The 20690-nt window shown below is 52.8% G+C and overlaps 2 protein-coding genes across 8 annotated transcripts in view; both read right to left on the bottom strand.

The window, feature by feature from the left end:
• Positions 1–44: 44 nt before the first annotated feature.
• On the bottom strand, positions 45–6427 carry JMJD7 (jumonji domain containing 7). Of its 3 annotated transcripts, none has more exons than XM_086710435.1 (8): positions 6321–6427; positions 2591–6168; positions 2261–2514; positions 1595–1651; positions 1028–1123; positions 754–830; positions 370–529; positions 45–273 (listed from the first exon to the last, which is right to left on the bottom strand). In XM_086710435.1, exons 2-8 carry the CDS (start codon positions 3094–3096, stop codon positions 185–187), a joined length of 1239 nt encoding a protein of 412 aa, XP_086566561.1. In that variant the 5' UTR covers positions 3097–6168; positions 6321–6427; the 3' UTR covers positions 45–184. The 3 variants fall into 3 exon arrangements, with proteins under 3 accessions (XP_086566561.1, XP_025774363.1, XP_086566562.1); XM_025918578.2 differs by having other exon boundaries at positions 2591–2744; positions 6321–6426; XM_086710436.1 differs by having other exon boundaries at positions 2591–6037; positions 6321–6412.
• A 158-nt stretch (positions 6428–6585) lies between these two features.
• The window catches only part of MAPKBP1 (mitogen-activated protein kinase binding protein 1), a 56229-nt gene continuing 42124 nt past the window's right edge, over positions 6586–20690 (bottom strand). For 4 of the 5 annotated variants that reach the window (XM_086710432.1, XM_086710433.1, XM_086710429.1 and 1 more), the window contains 22 exons: positions 20001–20190; positions 19275–19421; positions 18887–19062; positions 18012–18103; positions 17616–17741; positions 17180–17250; positions 16920–17041; positions 16549–16624; positions 16324–16435; positions 16082–16145; positions 15688–15822; positions 15332–15468; positions 15070–15125; positions 12924–13163; positions 12327–12493; positions 11956–12101; positions 11655–11852; positions 11403–11487; positions 10837–11120; positions 10018–10614; positions 9492–9577; positions 6586–9052 (listed from right to left, as the gene is read on the bottom strand). In XM_086710432.1, coding sequence (XP_086566558.1) covers positions 8825–9052; positions 9492–9577; positions 10018–10614; positions 10837–11120; positions 11403–11487; positions 11655–11852; positions 11956–12101; positions 12327–12493; positions 12924–13163; positions 15070–15125; positions 15332–15468; positions 15688–15822; positions 16082–16145; positions 16324–16435; positions 16549–16624; positions 16920–17041; positions 17180–17250; positions 17616–17741; positions 18012–18103; positions 18887–19062; positions 19275–19421; positions 20001–20190 — 3535 coding nt within the window. In that variant the 3' untranslated portion in view covers positions 6586–8824. The remainder of the gene's footprint in view (positions 9053–9491; positions 9578–10017; positions 10615–10836; positions 11121–11402; positions 11488–11654; positions 11853–11955; positions 12102–12326; positions 12494–12923; positions 13164–15069; positions 15126–15331; positions 15469–15687; positions 15823–16081; positions 16146–16323; positions 16436–16548; positions 16625–16919; positions 17042–17179; positions 17251–17615; positions 17742–18011; positions 18104–18886; positions 19063–19274; positions 19422–20000; positions 20191–20690) is intronic. The other variant, XM_086710431.1, reaches the window with a different exon arrangement.

The raw sequence follows: 20690 nt of genomic DNA, 5'->3' as shown, positions 1-20690 counted from the left end.
CAGACCTGCCTGGCACCTCCTGGACCTCCAGATCACCTCCCCAAATCCTCCAATGCAGATTCCAAGCTGAGCTGGGCCAGGAGTCAGCAGACTCTGACTCCAGTTTGCCTCTGGAAGTGACTTGGCCTGGGAGGGACACGACCTTTTCCACCACTTGTCGTTGGCAACGTTCACCAGGGTTCCATCAGTCGAGGCCTGAGGCCTTAGTGAGGGAGTCAAGCAGCTGGAAGTAACTGTACTTAAGGTCATACTCCATGTCATACCAGTAGTTCACTGTGGGGAGAATGGAGACCTCAGCATGAAGGTCCCCCTCCAAACCTACTGCCTCCCAAACCCATCCCCCAGCAGCTCTACTGGGCAGCTCCTCACCAGCAATGCAGCCATGGGACTGCTGGACGTGGTGGAACCACAGGGCCGGCAGATAGAGCATCTCACCGGCCTGTACGGTGCAGCAAAGGGCCCGGGCCTGACCGTAACCGGGGTACCGGGCCAGATCTGGAGCCAATGGGTCCAGTGGGATCCAGGGTACCTGGGGATACAATGGATGCCAGGGAACAGTCCCAAAGCCCCCAGCCCTCCAGCTCTGTCCCTTCCAAAGGTAAACACCATGAGCTCTGCCCTGTTCAGCACTGGGAAGGCCCAGACTTAGGGATTTTTCAGACTAAGGTGCCACCTCTCCAGCTCTTTTGTGCCTTCTCAGAGACACGGTTCCTACCCTTCTCCCTCCCCAGGTCCCAGGAACAAGGCAGATACCTTCTCCATGGCCTCTTCATCCACCACATTAAAGGAGCCCTCTTCAGTGAGGTGGTAGGTTGCTGGTGTGTATAGCTCTGAAACCAGAAGGAGAAAGGTACAGGGACACTCAAGTGGCCTGCAGCTTGCCAGTTCCTCCCCTTTGTTCCCTGAGTGCAGTGGAAACACTGTGCCCACACCTCCGGCCTGGCACACCAGCCTGCCCAGGGCCCTTGCTGCCCTCCCTCTACTTTGGGCCACCTGTCCCCCAGCCCCTGAGGGCTGAGTCCCCTACCATAGGGGATGAAGGGCCGGTCACTGGGTGGATGTAGCAGGAAGTGTTTCTCTCCAGAGACCACGCAGTAGAGGTTCTCATAGTGGTCCTTATGTACTGCCAATACAAAGAAGGCCCAGTGGGCAAGGTTATGAGGGGCAGGACACAGGAGGGGACAAATGACCACAAGACAGATGTGACAGGTGGTGTAACAGAAGATCACACAAAGTCAAAGCCGGCTCGAGGGGATGCCAAGGAGTCAGGCAGAATTCCATCAGGGACTTGACATTTGCTTGACATTCATCTCTACCAAGGGGGGAATCCAAGCAAACAGTTTTCCTGAGTTCACCCCGACCTAGCTGCCCTTCAGGAGAGCTTTCTGGAGACCTAGAAGAAACAGTCTCCTCCACGCCCCACTGCCAGGGGGACCCTCCCCAATCTGAGCTATCAGGAGGCGCTCTGTTACACCCAAACCCCAGAACCCCAGAATAAATCTTAGAAAACAGTCAAACTTCCGTCCAGACCCAACCTTCCACTCTTGACCTCCTCTTCCCTCCTCCCCCACCTCTGTATTCCCCTGATACCTACAGGATGTCACTGCAGCCACATCCCCCAGCCAGAAGTTTACAGCATCAGGCATCTTCCCTGCAGGTCAGAGGTAAGAGATCAAGTCAAAAGGGACCATCCTCGAAGGCCAGGCTGGGAATAACCACCATACAGTGATGCTGGACCAGAACCTTGGGGGAACCAGGGAGCTCACAGGGAGAGAACAGAGAGAAGGGGCAGAGGAGGGCCAGCTCCAGAAGGAGCCTCCTGCCCTGTGGGAGAAGAAGGGTGACAATGTCCAGTAGTTCAATGCAAAGTCATGGCCTGGAGGTGCGCCTGCGTGGCTGTCAGTTAAGTATCCAATTCTTGGTTTCGGCTCAGGCCATGATCTTGGAGTTTCATGAGTTCAAGCCGCGTGTGGGCCTCTGCACTGGCTGTGGATCCTGCTTGGGATTCTCACTCTCTTCCTCTCTCTCTCTGCCCCTCCCCCACTCATGCTGTCTCTCTCTCTCTCTCTCAAAACAAATAAATAAATTAAAAACAAAAACAAAGTTGTGGCCTGGAGACTTGAGCATTTAGTGCATAGCACCTGAACCTGAGGGGCCAAGAGTATGGGCCAAGTCATCACCAAAGGAAGAAGCAGCAAGCAGGGCTGACTCCTGCTTGTCCTTCCCATTTCTTCCCTGCCCAGCCCCTGCCTCCACTCACCCAGTGCCTCGGAGGCCCAGGGCACGTGGGACTCTAGATCAGGCAGTAGCTGGGGCAGCTCGGTGAGCAGGTTGGAGCACTGCTTCTGCACGTAGAGGACTCCTGGGTGCTGGGTCTGGCCCTCTAGCACATCCAGCACATAGCTCAGGGGCAGGCGACACTCAGCAGGCATCATAAAGCGATCCCCTCGTACAGCATCCGCATAACCATCAGGGGTCACAGCCACACTCACCTCTATGGAGCCCACTGTGGCTCTGGAGGAAAGGACTTTCAGCCCATGTCCAAATACCACAAAGTATCACCCAACATCCCCCCAGGGGCAGCCCCCACCTGAGATATGGGAAGGACCACTTCTGCAAAGCTGGCCAGTGCTGCAGGGCGTTGCGGATGATGCAAGGCCTATTGGGGCAGACCCAGTCCCGATAGAAGTGGAGTGGAGTGGGGGGCTCATCCAGGTAAGGCACAGCAAGAGGCACACTGAGCTCTGAGAGAAAGAAGGGGTGGGGGTAGGGTGGGGTTATGAACCCAACAGCACCCAGTTGCTGCCCCAATGCCTGTGTAGAAGATGCCCTCCCTGGGCAAGACACACTACTATCCCTGGATAATGCCCACTGATGACCAAGGGACCCTGGACAACCAGGAACTGAAAATTGAGGAGAGCATTTAAGGCAGAAAGCATGAAGCACCCACAAACACACCAGGATGGACCAGGGGATGGTGCTCAGCCCACAACCCACACCCTCCTTGGGACCATGTCCAGCCCTATACAGTGAACCCCACAGCTTTCCCACTCTGCAGTGTCCAACCTCATGGCATCCATTAGGAAAGGGAAACATGGAGGCAGTACATGGAACTCCAGAATAAGTGGTGCTGAGGCCCCAAGGCCACAGGCTGGTGTGGGTGAGTCAGGCTCTGGAAAGCACCCTCCAACAGTGATACTTACCAAGCTCTAGAATGTACTCAGTACTTGGTTTAGCCAATGCAGAGTATCAAGGGATGATCCTAATGTCATCTCAAGAAGATTACAACCTAACTGTGAAAACAAGATGCTACAGGAAACCATAGGAGGAAAAGTAAGGGCTGAACTGTGTTTTTGATCTTCCTGAACAGCATTACCATCCTCAGGAGATCCAAGGCTACCATGTACATTTATAGTTGTGCAGTGTGCCATCTGCACAGATGTCTATAGTGGCCCTGTATCACTTCTCACAAATCTATTCTTTTTGGCTCTTCCTTCTCCCTCACTTCTGTCCACCCCTATGGATTGTCTCTAAGTCCTATTGATTCTACCAACCACCCCCTCCTTCTTTCCTCTGCTGGTATCCATATTCAAATAACCTCCTTTGGGCCCTCAAATGTCACTTCAGTGAGGTTTCCTTCCCTGGCCATCCTTTTAAACTGTAACCTGTCCCCAACAATCCTACACTTCTTCCTTTTTTCCTTCTTTCATTCATCACCACCTAACATACTATATATCTCACTTATCCAAATTGTTTATTGATCTCTCTTGCTAGAATAGAATGTAAGCTCTATGAGGGTAAGGATGCAAATCTTGTTCATTGGTATACCCCCCAGGACCTAGAATAGTCCCTAACACACAGCAGGTGCTCAACAAATACTGGCTTAATGGTTGAGAGAAAGTCTCCAACATCTCCTGACTGGCTGATTGCTGCAGTGAACTAACTCGTTTCCTTGGGGTTTCATTCCACTCCCTCTCAAAGCATCCCTCACCCTGGCCCCCATCATCTTCCTAAAATACAATCTCATCTTGTCATACCCCTAGTTAAAAAAAAAAAAAAAAAAAATCCTTTGATGGCTTACCACTACTCCTTACAAATTATAATGTGCCTTGGCATGCATTCAAGGTGATACATGATCAGGCCCAACCTACTTTTCCAGTCTGGTTTCCTCCTGTCTGGTGCCTGCCCCTTACCACACTCTCTACTCAGGTGGTGCCAAACTTTGTTCCTACTTCTCCCACAAACGGGAATGCCTTTCTCCTGGCATCTATAAAGGGTACACAGGGCTTTGCTTTGTTTGTTTCATCCTTGAGATCTAGCCTGAATGTCTTGGCCCCAGTGGGCAGCCACTGCACTAATTTTCACCTCTGAGGTCTCCATGCCAGTCATCTTTGCTTTGCATTCAGTTGAAAAGTAAATGTCTTCAGCTCAAAAATTAGAACTGGGTGGGAAGACCCTGGTAGGCCCAAGAAAACGGAAAAGGGAAGAGCTGGAACATGTGCTTGCTTCACTGGCCAGAGAGGTAAGATGGTACCTGCCAAGCAGATAAGGGAGCAAGGGAGAGCAAACTGGCAAAGGGCCTTCCCAGTCATGCCAGTCCATCAAAGCAGTCATCTTGGGAGGGTGATTTGGGGCTCAGTAAATCTATTATTCTCACTGGAATTCTTTTTTTTTCCCACTGGAATTTTTAAAATGCGTGGAAACTGCCTTTCTTTTCACCGTTTGTATTTCCTGCTTACTGAATTTTTACTGCCTCACCAATTAAAAGACTTCCTGCAGATAATGACTACTGCTCCCTTCTGAGGCTTTGATGTGAGAGAATTTCAAAAGGGATTCAAACAATTCCTTTGGCCCAACAATTCTTCTGCTAGAAATTTAACCATCAAAAATATTCACACATGCGCAGAATGACTGCTCCAGGCACACTGGCATGTTCCAGGTTCACTGTTCCATGAACACACCAGGCACACTCCTACCTCAGGGCATTTGCCCCAGTGCCCTCAACCTGCAATGCTCTTCTCTCAGATGTCTGTACAGCTCACTCCCTTTCTACAAGCCTGTGCTTGAATGTGGCTTTATCAAGGCAGCCTACCTACCCTGACCATCTTATTTCAACCTGTATCCTCCACTCAACCCCTGGCCTGAGACCTCTTATTCTGCTTTTTTTCCCCCACAACATTTATCTTCTAAACCATTTCTTCTACTATATAATTTACTCATTACTCATTTAGTGTGACTAGGGTTAATGATCTGTCTCCTCACTTGGAATGTAAGGTATGGGAGGGCAGAAATTTTATTCACTGATGTATCCTAAACACATTGATCAGAGCCTCACACATTGAGGTGCTTAGTATTGAGGTGCTCCTAGTATTTGTTCCAACACTAGCAAAAAGACAGACTGTAAATGACCTAAATGTCTATCAGTAATAGGCTGATTCAGTAAATTACCACAAGTACACAAGGTGAAAAAGATTGCGGAAGAAGGATATAGGGTGGTCTTCAAGATACATAATGGTGCAAAAAAGTGTTTAGCAGACTAACAGTTGTAAACAGAAGGGTAATATAAATAGTGCTGCGTGTGTGTATGTGTAGATATAAACATTATTTCTGGAAGGATTCAAACTGGGGCCCCGAATGGGAGGGGTGCTTACTTCACATTATAAATCCGTTGCTTTTTAAACCTTGTGCCCGTGTTGTTAATTAATGGCAAAACAAAAAGCAAAAAAACAAAAAAACAAAAAAACGGAAGAGAGGGAAAGAGCAAAATAAAAACCAACCAGGGGAAGAGCCAGTGATTACTTGTACAGCTGCCTACAATTTTCCCAAAGCTCTGCACCACCTTGGAGAAGTCTGTTCCTGAATAAAGCGTTCCAGCTGGGGTTCTGAAATGGAACACCTGACCACCTCAAGACGTCACAACAGGCAACAGAAGGCTGCCCCATTATTCCGGGCGGGTTGACCGTGGGAAATACACCAGGGTGAAGACTGGCCCAAACCTTGGGAGTAGAATCAAGACACACCAGGAAGCCACGAGGACCTGCGAACACCGGAACAGGGGAGCTGAGGCCCCAGCACGGGGGTAGGAGCGAGGTTGGGGCAGACGAGTGATCTGAGTGGGGCCAGCAACGAGTTAGGTGCACGAGCGTCTGCGCTCCTTGAAAACACGAACTAGAGGGAAATGTGGTGTCGGCGGCCCAGGAGGGCCAGGGCGCACCCGACTCCGGACTCTGCTTCCTCACATGCCCAAGGTCCCGCCCACGTCCTGAGGCAGCCCGGCGGTGGACGCAAGACGGTCGCAGTCTCTGCGCGAACCCACTCACCCCTGGCGGCAGCCGGGAATTCTCGTAACTCCCTCCGCACCGCGTCCAAAGCCGCCTCCGCCATGACGCCGCCGCCGCTCTGCGGCCACGCGCTCTCCCCTTGAGACCCCGCCCCGCCGCGCCCCGCCCCGCCCCCCGCCGCGGAGCCTCGCGGCCTCGGAGCGCCATCCTCTGCCCCGCCCCCAGCGCACCCGGATTCTGCTAACCAAGCGGCGGGAGAGGAGCTGTGCCGTCTCCAGCCTGCCGCACTCGCTGGCATCCCAGATTTAACAAATGATTGTGTTTATTGATGAGTTCATACATCAATACAAATGGACGAGTTAAAAACGGCCCCTGCCCCGTGAGACCTCGGGAGGAGGGAAGCGCCCATGGCCTGAACAAAGTATAAAAGTTATAAATAAGGAGGTTTTCAAAACTGGGTCAGGGCAAATCTGTTGGGGGGGGGGCAGTTGCCGGTGGCCTCAGACATGCAGAAGGGGACGGGCGCCGGTGGCCACAAGACCCCCCTCTCCCACCTAAGCGCTCAGCTGAGGTAGGGAAAGGGCGGCCACCTTCTCACAAACCTTAGCGATAGTGTTAGCTCCCTCCTCTGAAGGACTGGTTGGCTGAGGATCTCCAAGAGCCCAGACCAGAGGGCCAGGCCTGGGGCTGATCTGTGGCTGTTGTGCCGGTTGGGGGAGTGGTAGTAGACTTCTAACCCTCACAAGGGCAGCTGCAGCCCTGCCAGGGTCCACCCTCAGCTGCAGGGGTTCTTGGGGCCAGGACTTCTTTGCCGTGTGGCCATGCAGGTGGTAGTAGTACAGAAGGCGGGTGGGGGTGGTGAACTAGGTTCATCTGTTCTGGTGCACTCTGGCTGATGCAAACAAGAGCAGGGCACTTTACAAAAACCAACTTTCTAAGTTGCTGCCTATTGAACCAGCAGGGCCCCAGGGCCTGTCCATGGGAGAATAGGTTGTTGTGGCCTGGAGCTTCAGGAAAGCTACACTGACTTACCTGAGGCAGAGGGAAGCAGCAGGGCCCAGAGACACGTGTTCTTCAACCTATTCCTCAACCACTGCTTCACTACTTGGTCCTACTCTACCTTAGCCCACTGTACCCTATCTCCTTCCCCTCACCCCTAACAACTGCCCTTCTAATTCTAATCTACCCCCTGCCCTCTACTACATACCTGTCCCACCTACCACCTTTCCAATGTGTCTCTTGGCCCCTTCTGCACTCCCATGTGCCTCCCCCTCCCCTCAACTTCCAGCATCCAGAGCATCTTGGGTGCCCAGCACTGCCTTTGAGGAGGCTCCTTCCACCTGAACCAGGAACCAACAAGCCATCTCACATCAGCTAGGTTGTGGACACCAAGAATCCAGAATTCAGGTTACTACATTCCAGTCCTTCTTGTGCTCCTTGATAGTTCCATATGAGCCAAGGTGGTGAAGCAGGAGTAGTACATGAAGGGAAACCAGGCACACATCAGCCAGCCAAGTACTTTAGCGATAAACACTCAACTTGTGTGTGTGTGTGTGTGTGTGTGTGTGTGTGTGTGTGTGTGTGTACAGTTCTGTGGCTAAGGTCCTTAGAAGGTGGGCTGGTGCCCTGTAAACCATGAGAGAAGTTCTAACACAGGCTTCTGACTGGGCATCACTCAGGATGCAAGGAGAAGGTGGCCTCTGGGTCTAGGAGCCTGCTGGGGACAAGGGTTGGGAGGATAGAGAAGACCAAGGAGCTAAGAAGAGGAGGCCAGGGCTTTATAGTTTGCCCAGCAGAGGGCTTTACTGTCCTGCAGCAACATCCCACAGCTGTCTCCACAAGTTCTGGCCAGGAGAGAAAGGGGGCACAGGGAGAGAGATAATGGTAGGGCTCTCTTAGAGGGGGGATGGGAGTGGAATGTGGGGGCTCAGGCCTTGACACCAACTCAAGCCTCCTGATGGCTAGGAACGCCCTGGAGGACTAGAGGGCTCTGCCCTACACAACTGCCAGGAAGTGGGGAAAACATAACCCCCTGCTTTGGCAGCCAGGGGAGTACAGCTGGTGTGGGAAGGGAAGTGGAGGTAGAGGTGAAGCTCCGCTGTTGGCTGAAGGGCACTGAATGCCACGTGGCCTCTCACTTCCACCCCACCAAATACCCTGTGTGTGCTCCACCCCAGGGAGCTGATCCCTGCAGTAATTTCAAATGGCTTCTAAGAAGAGAGGGCCAGCCCTTCCCGATTTCCCCCAGATGGGGCAGGCTGCCCTCCTACTCCTCACAGCACCAAGATGACAAAGATCTAAGACCTACCCTGCATGAGCCACTGAAGGGGCTGTGGAGGCAGGGGTTCCAAGAAAGTGAGGCGACAGTCAGGGAAATAAATTAATAAATACAGGGGCCCCATGAGGAGTAGCTGGGAAAACTGCTTTCCCTCTGAGCACTGATCCCTGCGATCCACTCCAAGCATCCCCACAGGTTTTGGAGAGTGGAGCAGGGGCTACAGTTTGGAATAAGGGAAGCATTCACTTGGAATAGGATTCTGGAACTAGAGTCTGCGTTCCATGCGCCGCTCCACAGCCCGAAGCAGCAGCTCTGAGTATTGCTCTAGCAGGGCCTGTGTTTGCTCAGCCCCCACAGCCCCAGGGCTCCCACCCGGGCTGCACAGCACTGCGCCAGCCAGGGCCTCTAGCTCCTGCCTCACTGAAGAGAAGGTGTTTCTGAGGAGCTGGGTGATGCGACTTTGCTCTGCTGAGGGCGTCTTGCAGCCAGCCACCTGCAGGAGGACCCAGGAAGTGAGTTGGAGGAACATCCTGTCAATGGATGTATAAAGGGGAGGGGCCCCATCTGGGTCTAGCCTGCCTCCAAAGAAGGCCCTGCTGGACTGCCCCTATGTCTTTTTGACATATGACAAGGGATACAATGAATAATTATACTGGGACAACAGACATAAACTGGGATGGTCCCGAGCAAACTAGGACAGATGGTCTCTCCACCCTTACCCCCCCCCCCAGTCTGAGAAAGTCTCCGGCTCTTAGGGCCAATAGGTCCGCGATTCAAGAGCCCCGGCCTAATGGCCTCTACCTCCCTCAGCTACTCTGCCCAGAATGTTCTTGATTGCTCCACCCATCTGTCAGTGGAAGAGCCTTAGCATGGTTGTTCTGGATACACAGCTAGCACTCTGTCTCCCCCCACGGTAGGTGCCCAACACGTACCAAGTGGTAGAGCCGCACAGCCTGGCGTACATTGCCCTGGAGCTCTGCCACAAGTTGTTCACACTGCTCCAGGCTCACTGCTGGTTCTGGGAGGGACAGATACAACTCAGTAAGGCCCAGCAAAGCTGCCCTTTCAGGCCTCCCACCCAGAGGTCACTGTTTGCAGGAGAGGCCTACCTGTAGGATCACACCACCTCCACTTGCCCACTGTCCCTTTTCTTGCCTCCTTCCTCCCCAACAACACCCCTCCCCCAAATACCACACAGAAAGCGAGGTCCAGAGAGGAGGGCCAGCCCCAGCCCCAGGGGCCAGAAGCATTGAAGGGGCAAATGGGTCACAAGGAGATCGTGAAGACTGGCAGGAATGTCTCACCATCAGGGGTGTGACTTATGGACTGAGACAGGGGCAGACAGGACAAAAACACCAGAGGCTGGATGTACAGAAATGGGATGGAGCCAGAGAGGAGACAGCAGAGACAGGAGAAAGAGGATGGGGCAGGAGATGAGAGCTGGAGAGCTGTGCACACCTGAGTCCTGGCTCAGGGCTGCCCCCGGCCGGGTGCATTCCATGGGGCTGGGAGTCTTCTCAGGGGTTGGGGACTGCAAGTTCTCAGGGCCTCGGAAGAGGGGGCTGACCGGCAGTTGCTGGCCACAGGGGCTGTTGGGCCCAGGCTGAGCCTGGCACTCTGTCCTAGGCTTGGGAGGGGCACCCTCCCCCAAACAGGCCCGCCTCTCAGATGTACTGTGAGCCTTTCCCAGGCCTGCTGGGGAGCCAGGCCAGTCCACCTCACCAGGGGCCCGGCCCTTGGTAACAGGTGAGAATGTGGCCAGGGTAGGACGATCAGGCAGTGGCTTTGGAATGTCCAGGACCAGGTGAGCCCGGCTGGGCAGGGCTAGCTTGCTGAGCGGTGAGACTCTAATGGGAGCAGGAGCTTGAGGTTCGGCTGCCAGCCCCAAGTTCTCCCCAACAGAGATGCTGCGGGAGATCTTGGCCATGGAACTGGTGGTGGGGTTCTGGTAGGAGTGAGGCTGAGAAAGACGGCCATCAGCCTGTGGCAGGGAGCGCAGGCCCGCGTGGGCTTCCATCTCCCGTAAGAGCAATGGACCTGGTGGAGGGGCCTCATCTGCAGAGAAGACAGAGATATACAGGTCAGGTGGTGAGGAAGACATCCCAGGTGCAAAGACTCAGCTCCCTAACAGTTGCTATGCCCCACACATACCCACTAAGGGACACCCAGTGGCAAGCACAGTGACACATCAGAGCTAAATCAGGCCCTCCTTCCTCTAGCATGCTCATGCGATCCACACTCCCCACACCCTGGAGTTGAGCCCACCAGGCTCCTCACCTTGTGGCACCAGGCTCTGCACAGACTGGGCTTTCTGGAGTCCACCCAAGGGGCTGGCTGCAGTCACTCTCTTGGGAGACCAGCTGCTATCCGGGTTGAGACGGCGTCGTGGCAAAAGCACAGGAACTGCTTGCTGGGGGCCACCATTTCCAGGGGAGGGCTCTGCCTCTGGGGGTGCTCCTGGAGGACTGGCACCACTGCCTCTCAGCTGCTCACCCGAAGCCTGCAGCATCTGGACTGGTCTCGATGGCAGCGCCAGGCTTGAGGAAGATGGAGACAGTTCCCTACAGGGAGGAAATGTGGAAGAAGGCCCAGAGGAGGCTTAGGAGTCCCCTTTGCCAACATGAGGAGAAGCACTGGGAGACAAGGAACGGCACAAAGCCAGCAGGCCAGTCGTCCCAAACTTGGGAGTGCAAAATACTGTTGAGCATGGGAAGATAGCAGCCTTGGAGAGAGGAGGGTGGCATGCTGCCCCAGAGCCAGGACTGGCCCTCTGGGGAGGGCCGGGGGGTCAAGTGAGCCAGAGCTCCTTGTAGGAGAGTAAGAGCTGCTGTGGGGAGAGGTACCTGTGTGGGGGGGTCTGCACTTGCAACAGGAATCGTGAAGAGATGCTCCGAGACTCTGTCCTCTCTGGTACCCGGACTGGGCCCCCTGCCAGGGTGACAGAAATTATGAAGTGAAGCAAGCCCTGGTGCCAGATTCTGCCTCCCCTAGAAGGTAACCCAGGGCATGGCCTACCCTTGTACCCTCCCTCTCATCCAGGCAAGGAGGGAAGGAGAGAAGACTACAGTGACCACATACTGGCCCTCTGACCACACCTGGAGCAGCCCCATTGGCCAGAGTCTCAAAGTGCTGTTTTAGAAACTGCTCCTGGTCTGGAGTATGGGGACTGCCTTCCTGTAGCCCATAGGAGCCAGTGCCTCCCTCTTCTTCCTCCTCTTCCTCATCACCCTCGGCTGGCTCTTCAAGGTCTGAGGAAATGCCATCCACACTCAGGGGCTCCGTGCTCTCAGAGTCTGGATGTGGGGAAGGGACAGAAGCATCATGCTGCACCAACCTGTCGCCAGAGCCTCCACTCCCACCTCAGTCCACTGACCTCCCTCAAAGCTGCAGCCTCACCTTCGTTGGGGTGCTCAGGGCTGGAAAGGCGGCTGCTACTATAATCCACAGAGCAGGCACTGTCAGGGCTGTGCTTCTCGGAAGCCCTGCTGCCTGGATACACTCTTCCCAGGGTCCCTCGGGCTGGAGCCTGCACCTGGAACTCACTTTCAGGAGGGCCAGCAGGGGAAAGAAGAGGAAGTTAGCAGGGGTGAGCAGCCCCACCAGACATCTGGCTTCCTTCTCCCCGACCTGTGAGTGGGACTGGGGATGAGGCAGGGGCAAAGTGGCAGGGAAGCCCTGAGTATCCTGGGCCAGCCCTCCCATATAAAGAATGCACAGGAAGGGAAGACTGCGTAGCCTCTGAAGTCTGATGAGGGAAGGACCCTTGCCTGGTATCCAGGGTGGGACTGTCACTCGGCTCCGGGTAGACAATACCATCTTCGATGGGTGCAGGCTCCAGATCTTGGGCAAAGACCCCTTCCTCTTGGGACAACAATCGAATAATGTGGGGGCAGGAACAGGGTTGGGAAGCCTGATGCCGAGGGGGCTTTTCGTTCTGGGAACACACAAAGGGGCATTACTGAGGATGCTGACATGAGAAAAGGTCTGAGAAAAGAGGTGGAGGTGGGCAAGGATTTGGTGTGTATAAGTTCTGGGGGAAGCTGAATATTCCAACTCTGAGGATAGCTCCAGCTACTGTTCTTGAGCTTCTGAAATAACAATATTCTGTCACACTCCAGGCTGTCAACCTTCAGCCACCACTTAATATCATGAGCCCTTGAAGAAACCTGGCCCAGGGCAAAGGGTACCACTCCAATCACCACACCACACAGCCTAGCCAGCCTGAACCTTTGCAGTCCAGGCTACCAACGTGCCACAGGAGCAGAGCAAGCATAGATGGCCCAGTGCTCAGGCCCCAGCTGTTGGCATAAGGCTGCCTAAGGCTGCTTGGAGATCTCTAGGTTGCTGGGAGAAAGCTGGCTCACCTGGCTAGCATGTGAGGTCTCAGGAGGGACCTGCTGACCATGTTTCCCAGGGCAAGACGGGGTCATGGCCAGCAAGTCTTGGCTAGGGTCTCGAGGGCTTGGGGCCAGTGTCTCCAGCTGCCGCAGGTCCAGCATGGAGCGGACACTCAGCTCGACGCCTGGCTGAGCCCAGCGGCTCCTTCTTCTGGGTCCTTGATTGGCCACAGGAGCTGGGGCCAGGAACTCCACCGTCTCCTGTGCCTGGTGTGGGGCAGAGGAGGGGGAAGTTAACAACCACCATACAATAGTATCAGTGAACACTCATATATCACTTACTGTGTGCCAGGCATTTTATTTACATGTGTTCGCTCACTTAATCCCCACAACCACCTTATGAAGTCAGTAGTATTATTCTCCGCATTTTTACAGATGGGAAAACTGAAACACAGGGGACTTAGGTAACCTGTATAGTCCCACAGACAGTAAGGGCCTGCCTGCAGGTTACAGCTCAGGTAGTCTGGGTCCAGAATTCATGTTCTTAGCTTTACTCTACGTCCTGTCTTAGATGTTCTAGTCTCAGCCTTCGCCCAGTGTCATGGACACCTTGGAGCTGGGAATCTCTACAAAATCCCTTACTCAGAAGACAGTTCTAAGTCCATTCACAGCACCAAGGACAAACCAATAGTCCAGCCTTGAGCCCCTGGCCTGGTCAGAAGGCACCAGAGGCACCGTGCCACTATTATTCCATGGAGCTCCTGCTAACAATGAAGGCGCTGCCCCTTGAAGTCTTGATGTGGCCCAAGTGAGGGCTGGGCTGCTGTGGGGTTTGCCCAGAAAGTCTGTATCCGCCTCTGGCTGCCCTGTAGTAGCTGCCCAGTCCTCTCGCAGCCCTTTCCCTCCAAATAACTACTCTGGAAGTTCTGAGCTTACCTCCTAACGTGGGGTCTTTAAAACTAGTTCCTCCATGCTCTGGAAAACAGTGTGTGGAGGAGGTTCCTCAAAAAATGAAAAACAGAACTACCCTATGACCCAGAAATAGCACTGCTAGGAATTTACCCAAGCGATACAGGAGTGCTGATGCATAGGGGCACATGTACCCCAGTGTTTATAGCAGCACTTTCAACAATAGCCAAATTATGGAAAGAGCCTAAATGTCCGTCAACTGATGAATGGATAAGGAAGATGTGGTTTATATATACAATGGAATACTATTTGGCAATAATAAAGAATGAAATCTGGCCATTTGCAGCAATGTGGATGCAACTGGAGAGTATCATACTAAGTGAAAAAAGTGGTCAGAGAAAGACAGATACCATATATTTTCACTCATATGTGGATCTTGAGAAACTTAACCGAAGACCATGGAGAGGGGAAGCGGCGGGGGGGGAAAGTTACTGAGAGGGAGGGAGGCAAACCATAAAATATTCTTAAATACTGAGAACAAACTGAGGGTTGATAGGGGCTGGGGAAGAGGGAAAAGCGGGTGATGGGCACTGACGAAAGCACTTGTTGGGATGAGCACTGGGTGTTGTATGGAAACTAATTTGACAATAAATTATATATGTATATTAAAAAAAACTAGTTTCTCCAGATTTCTATTCTTTGCAGCTTTGATTTTCTTGAATTTCAGTTCTTTTTTTTTTTTTTAATGTTCATTTATTTTTGAGAGGGTGGGGGGCAGAAAGAAAGATAGATAAAGGATCCGAACCAGGATCCACAGTGACAGCAGAGAGCCCGACACAGGGCTCGAACCCATGAACCATGAGATCGTGACCTGAGCCGAAATCAAGAGTTGGACGCTTAACCAACTGAGCCACCCAGAAGCCCCTCTTGCAGTTCTAACAGTTTGGCTCGGACACCCCTTTTCTACTCCCCACCTCAACCTGTTCTTTGTTCATGTTTACTCCTAGGCCTACAGACAGCTGAACAAGTGGAGCACTTCTTCTAGTGGCGACTCACCCCTGCAGGCCACCCCACCCAGACTGCAGGAAGGAGACCCCTAGGCTTCATCATCTGTAACCTGGGACCAGTCAAGCTGCTCAGACTCTCCCACAAGGCTCTGTCTTAAACTCAAGGGGTGCAGCATGTGGGCAGGCCTAGAGAGCCCACTTTCACCTTCCTCTGCCTCTTATAACCTTGGAAGGGCATTATAACGATGGTGACTCACCCGACTCATCTCCCAGTGGGACAGGCTTCGGGGCAGGACTGGGCCAGGCACTGAGGCTAGACAGAGACAGGCAGTCAGAGAGAGTATCTCCAGCCCACCCACCCAGAGCCCTGGCTCCACATCAGCCCATACCTGTGTGGCCACAGTGATGCTCTGACTTCCTCAGCTCACCCTGATCTCACCCCCACAGTACAAGAAAGGGCATATCTGGCCACTGTGCCAAACTGGTGCCTCTCTGGCCCTACATGAGACTTTCACACACCCGGCTCTTTCTTGGTACCCTTGGCGAGGATAGGCAGAGCTGGCAGTTCTTCTTCTTCAGTGCCTTCATCTTCTCCCTCCTTGTCACTGTCTGATGACAGAGCTGGTCCAGGAGACAGCATCGATGGGGCCTCATGCCTAAGTCCAAGACAAGGAAGGTCATGGAGAGAGGAGACTCATTGCAGGTAGAGGCCAACCTTTATGGGTCTTCAGGTAAGAAATGTGTGTTGGGGGGGTACAGGAGTTGGGAGGTACAGGTGAATGTCAAGTCCAGAGCAGAAAGGAGTAGCACGGAGATCACAGCAAGCAGTCTACATGCCCACCCACCACTCGCCCATAACCATACTCTGTTCTCACCGGTTGGGACCCGCAGCCCTTTGGGGAGAAGATGGTCCTTGTGGCTTGCCCCCTCGCTGGCGCTGGCGCAGCTCAGCCAGACGCTGCCTCATGCTGATGGTCATCTCAGAGCTCAAGCGCCACACAAATATACAGCTGGATAGAGCCACAGAGTTGGGTGAGGGAGGGGTAGGGTAGGACCTGGGGTAGGTAGCACACCACTAGTTCCCCTTCCTCATGGGCTGTCAAGAAGACCAGGGCCACCCTCTAGCACCACATCAGGCCCAGCCAAGAAAGACCCCTGCTCAGCCCTACTTCCCAGAGACATCACTGATGTGAAAAGAGGGGAGGGAGCTGGGTATATGTGTGGCACAGAGGAAAAATCTGTGTCTCAGGGAAGCTGGCTTCTGCTCACCTGTCCCCTGACACAGAGATGAGATGTTTGCAGTCATTACTAAACTTCATGCCAGTGACAATCTCTGTGAGGAACAAAGAATACGGCCTATGAGCCACTCTAAAGTCCCCGCCAAGCTTCTGTCCCAACAGTAGAGGTCAATGGTTGGTGGGAGGGGTGGGGCGAGTAGCTCTGCTAGGTCCCCAGAAACTAAAGGAGGAAAGAGTAAAGTTGCAGCCGTAGATTATTGGGGAAACACTTACCTGAGTGGCCAAACATGGTGGCCACACACTCGCCTGAGGAGAAGTCAAAAATGGAGAGGTTCTTGTCAGAACAGCTGGTGGCGATATAGATCCCTGAGGGGTCTGTCTGCACCTGAGGAGTGGGACACACAGCTGGCAGAGGACAAGGGAAGCACCAGTCCCTTTCCACCCACTATCCCTGTCCTTCCTTTCTCTGGTCCAGAGCCCATCCTGCTGGGCCCTTACCTTAATGAGAGTGCCGTCCTCACCCTGTGATCCTTTAAACAGCTTCTTCTGCTTCCCACTGCTGATGTTGAAGATCCTGTAAAGAAACACTCTTGTTCACATGAAGAAGAGGCCACAATCAAGCACACCTGGATGACAGAGACCCCAGCATTCAGTCCCAGCCCTGTTCTCTCTGAGAGCCACTCCCCAACACCAAAGAGGCTACCACCTCTTGGGTAAGGCAAAGTGCTCTTTCTACAGGCTCAAGGGGTGCAAAGTCCTAGACAAAAAGACAGAAATGGGGAGACAGCTGCTTAAAGCTGACCCCTCAGGTCACATGGGTGGAGGTCACAAAGGAAGGTGGTTAGATGGTTTGAGAAGGGGACGCCCACCGAATATTTCGGTCCTGGCAGCCGATGGCCGTGTACTTCCAGCTGGGCTCCACATCCATATCATAGAGGGTCGTCTTCCGTACCACGTGGTGCGTCCGTGTAAACTGTACTCCATCTCCGGACTGAAGGGGTAGAACATGTGGGCTCACTAGGCCCAGAGAGCCCGGCTTTCGCCTCCCTTCACCTCTTACAATCTCAGCTCAGGGAACGACTGAGATTCCCCAACCACTGCCCTATTCAGGGAAGCCCCATACCCTCACCTTCTGTGCAGTTCGGAAGTAGATGCTCTTGTCTGCTCCACAGCTGATCATGCGGACTTGCCCATCGCTGGCTATGGAGGAGGGGGGCCTAGCTATTACCACAGCTCTCACCACAAGGGGGCCAGCCCTTCCTCTGCCTTCCCTCCATACTGCCCCACTGCTGAACTATTCCACATGACCAGGACAACCAATTAAATCAGGACACTTCCTCCAAACCTAAGCTTTTTGTTCTCTCTGTCCTCAGCCAACCTGGTTGGCTCACAGTCACCTAGACTGATAGTCGACATTCCACCTGTCCTCCCATCCAGCTCCAGGCCTCCCAATTGCTGTCCCACACATCCTTGCGACTGGCACACCCTTCTCATGGAGGCAGGAGGTAGGGGTGGAGGATACTGGTGGTAGGTGGCAAGATGTGTCTCAACTGCCCTGCCCCCACCTGCAAACTTGACAGCAGTGATGGAGGATGAGTGCTCGTCCAACGTCTGCTGCAGGCTATATTCACGGCCAGCATCTAGCACATGGATGAGCCGATCCCGGCTCGCTGACGCCAACAGCTTCAGACCTGGGGTTGAAACAACTCTATCAGCCCGTGAGTGCCCAGAGCAAACTCCTATGTGGGCCCGGCAGAAGGACCACAGGAACTGAGCCCCTTAACTCTGAGCCAAGTGAACCATGCAGCAGGCATGGAGCTGTCCTCCTCTAAACCTGCAATACCAAGTGATTCAAACGACGCTCAGTCCCGCATCCAAGAGCCAGGATGGACGTAAGTGGCACTAGCAGGACTGGAGGGGCCCTGTGCCATTCTGGGCTAGCTCCCAGGCATCCTTCTTACCTGTGTCTGGCTTAGAGTACTCCAGGCATAGAATTTCTGAGTCATGGGCCTCCACCTTTAGCATCTCACTCAGAGACTGCAGCTCGTGCACTCTGCAAAGATGAGAGGGAAGAGGGTGTTGACAGGCTACCAGAGGAGAGGCTCACCCTCCATTCTCTGCTATACCTTCCCTCTAACCTGTTTTTAAAATTGTATTTTTATTTATTTTTGAACTTTTAGGTTTAGAGAAAAATTGCAATGAGCATAGAGAATTTTCATATTAACGGCAGTTCAAATACCAGAAGCAGGAAATTTACATTGGTACAGTAGTATTAATTAATTAATTAAGGATTTTATTTGAATTTCATCAGTTTTTCCACAAAGCCTTTTTTCTGGATCCAAGATCCTATCAAGAGTCCAAATTGCATTTAATTGTTGTTTCTCCTTATCACCTGTAGTTGGTGACAGTTCTTCAGTCTTTCCTTATCATTCATGATCTTGATGCTTTTGAGGAGTATTGATCACTCTTCAACACTCTTTAGAAAAGTATTGACTACTCTGTCCTACATACCTCAGTTTTAGTCTGCTTGATGTTTTCCCATGATTGAACTGAGTTTACGCATTTGGGGCAAGAATACCACAGAAACCATGCTATGTCCATCTTAGCACATATTATGGGCTTCATGAGGTTGACGTGAGGATGTTAAGTTCACTCACTTGGTTAGGATGGTTTCTGCTGGGTTTCTTCATTGTAAAGTTACTATCTTTTCATGTATATAGACATCTTGTTCCCCAATCCTTCAGAGCCAATTTTTCTAAAGCTCTGTCCTTCAGGACCTAACTCCCTCGGCCTGTGCCGTGGGAGGCAGTCAGTACCACTCCAGGCCTGGCATTACCTGAGCGTGCCTACACGGTCCCCAGAAGCTAGATGCTGTCCGTTGGGGCTGATACACACAGAGCGGATGCCCACACGGGGATCCATCAGGGACCCATCAGCTTTGTCTCCTCCGGGCAGCTCGGTGTCCAGCAGGGCCTGAGTGTTCCCATCCACATAGATGATCTTAATGAGGTCCTAGGGGAGCATGTCAGAATAGCAGGTGAATTAGGCAGGCCTGACCCAGTACAGCTGCAAAGGAGAAGAATGCTGGACAAGATAAACCCCTGGCTCAAAGAGCCCAGCCAAACCAGAGCTGGAAGGGACCCAGTTCCTGAGAAGGGGGTGTGAAGGCTGAGGGGATGGGGGCATTAAGTAGGGAATAGATGCCCTAAGGCCTCAGGGCTCACATTGCTGAGGATGTTTCGGTGCAGGGTGGAGCCGTGTACCCCGGAGCTCTCTGTGTTCCACAGGCGGATGGTATTGTCTGAGGAACAGGTGATAAAGGAACTTGGGGGCAGGCAGGCCTGGTTACTGTCCTTCACTTCAGGGTAGACCTGAGGGGCAGAGGGAACAAAGTCAGATCTCCATGTAGGGGGCAGTCCTTTACCTGCCCAAGGAGATGGAAGGGAATGCGATTAAAGAGAGGATGCTGGCCAAGACTTAGCCCAGTGTTTGTCACAGAGTAAGCAAGCCATAACTATTAGATACTCTGTGTTATCACTAAGGGCAAAAACCTTAACAAAGCTCCCGCTATGTTCCAGGCACTCTTCTACATCTCCCGCTTATATCATTTCATTTAATCCTTAGGACAACTGGAGTAATCAGGTACACCAGTTTACAGTTGAGGAAACTGAGGTTCAGTCAATTTCAGTAACTTGTCCAAGATCACCCAGCCCAGGATGAGGCAAAGCTAGGGATAGACAGGGATACAATGGAAGAAGCCTGAGATACATAAGCAGTAAAATTCAAGCTCAATCCTCAGGACCCATGAAGATATGCGGATACACAGGGATGTTGCTGGAGAAACAAGGAGGCAGCAGGAATATGAAGGCATCTTCAGGGATCCCCACCTCCTGCCCCACAATGGTACCCCAGCAAACCTGGTCAGTCCCAAGCCAGCCCAGCCCACATACCTCCACACTCCAGACGCAGGAGGAATGATACAGAGCTGAGTACACCTTGCCCACTTTCTTGGGGTCCCTCACATCCCAAACATAAATGCTGTGGTCGTTGTATACACAAGACAGCCACTGATTAGTAGGATCAAAAGTCAAGGCAATGGTGTCTGGATACCTGGCATTGGCCACTCCAGAGAAGAGGCGACTGTGGGGAAGAGGACAGGGCAAACAGTGAGTGAGGAGCTGATGAAATGGAGGACTAAAAAGAATGAAAACAGAAGCCAAAGAACAAAGGAAGGAGCAGAGGGAGCATGAGGAGCCCTCTCCACACCTGCAGGGGGCAGCTGCCTGAGAAAGAAAAAGGTCTCTGACAGCTGTCAGCCAGGAGCTGACCCTTGACCTGGCACTAGTTGTTGGACCTCGGTGTTCTCGTGATGAACACAGTGTCAGAGAACACGAAAGTCAGACAAGGTACCTCTGCGGCCCTGATGGAACAGAACAAAAACAAGACCCCTCTATAATTGTGTCTGAGGACGGATAAACACACGTCACTGTATAAACCACAAAAATGACCGTACATTTCCATTCCCATCTATCATGATTGAATGCTACTTCTTTACCAGTTACAGCTTTAGCCCCGTATCTTCCCTTCCACCTTTTAGATAAAAATGATTAAGAAGTCCAATTGTAGAATTGCCTGTACTT

This window comes from Puma concolor, chromosome B3, assembly GCF_028749965.1.
Source record: "Puma concolor isolate L17-30 chromosome B3, mPumCon1.1.hap2, whole genome shotgun sequence".
Classification (NCBI taxonomy): Eukaryota; Metazoa; Chordata; class Mammalia; order Carnivora; family Felidae; genus Puma; species Puma concolor.
This window is presented reverse-complemented; position numbering and strand designations above follow the sequence as displayed.

Coding starts and splice junctions, on each gene's coding strand:
- JMJD7 (XM_086710435.1), bottom strand. CDS start 3,096: ATGTTTCCCTTTCCTAATGGATGCCATGAGGTTGGACACTGCAGAGTG. Junction 1,124..1,594: donor TGTGGCTGCAGTGACATCCT/GTAGGTATCAGG, acceptor TTGTATTGGCAG/TACATAAGGACCACTATGAG. Junction 831..1,027: donor CCGGCCCTTCATCCCCTATG/GTAGGGGACTCA, acceptor TTCTGGTTTCAG/AGCTATACACACCAGCAACC.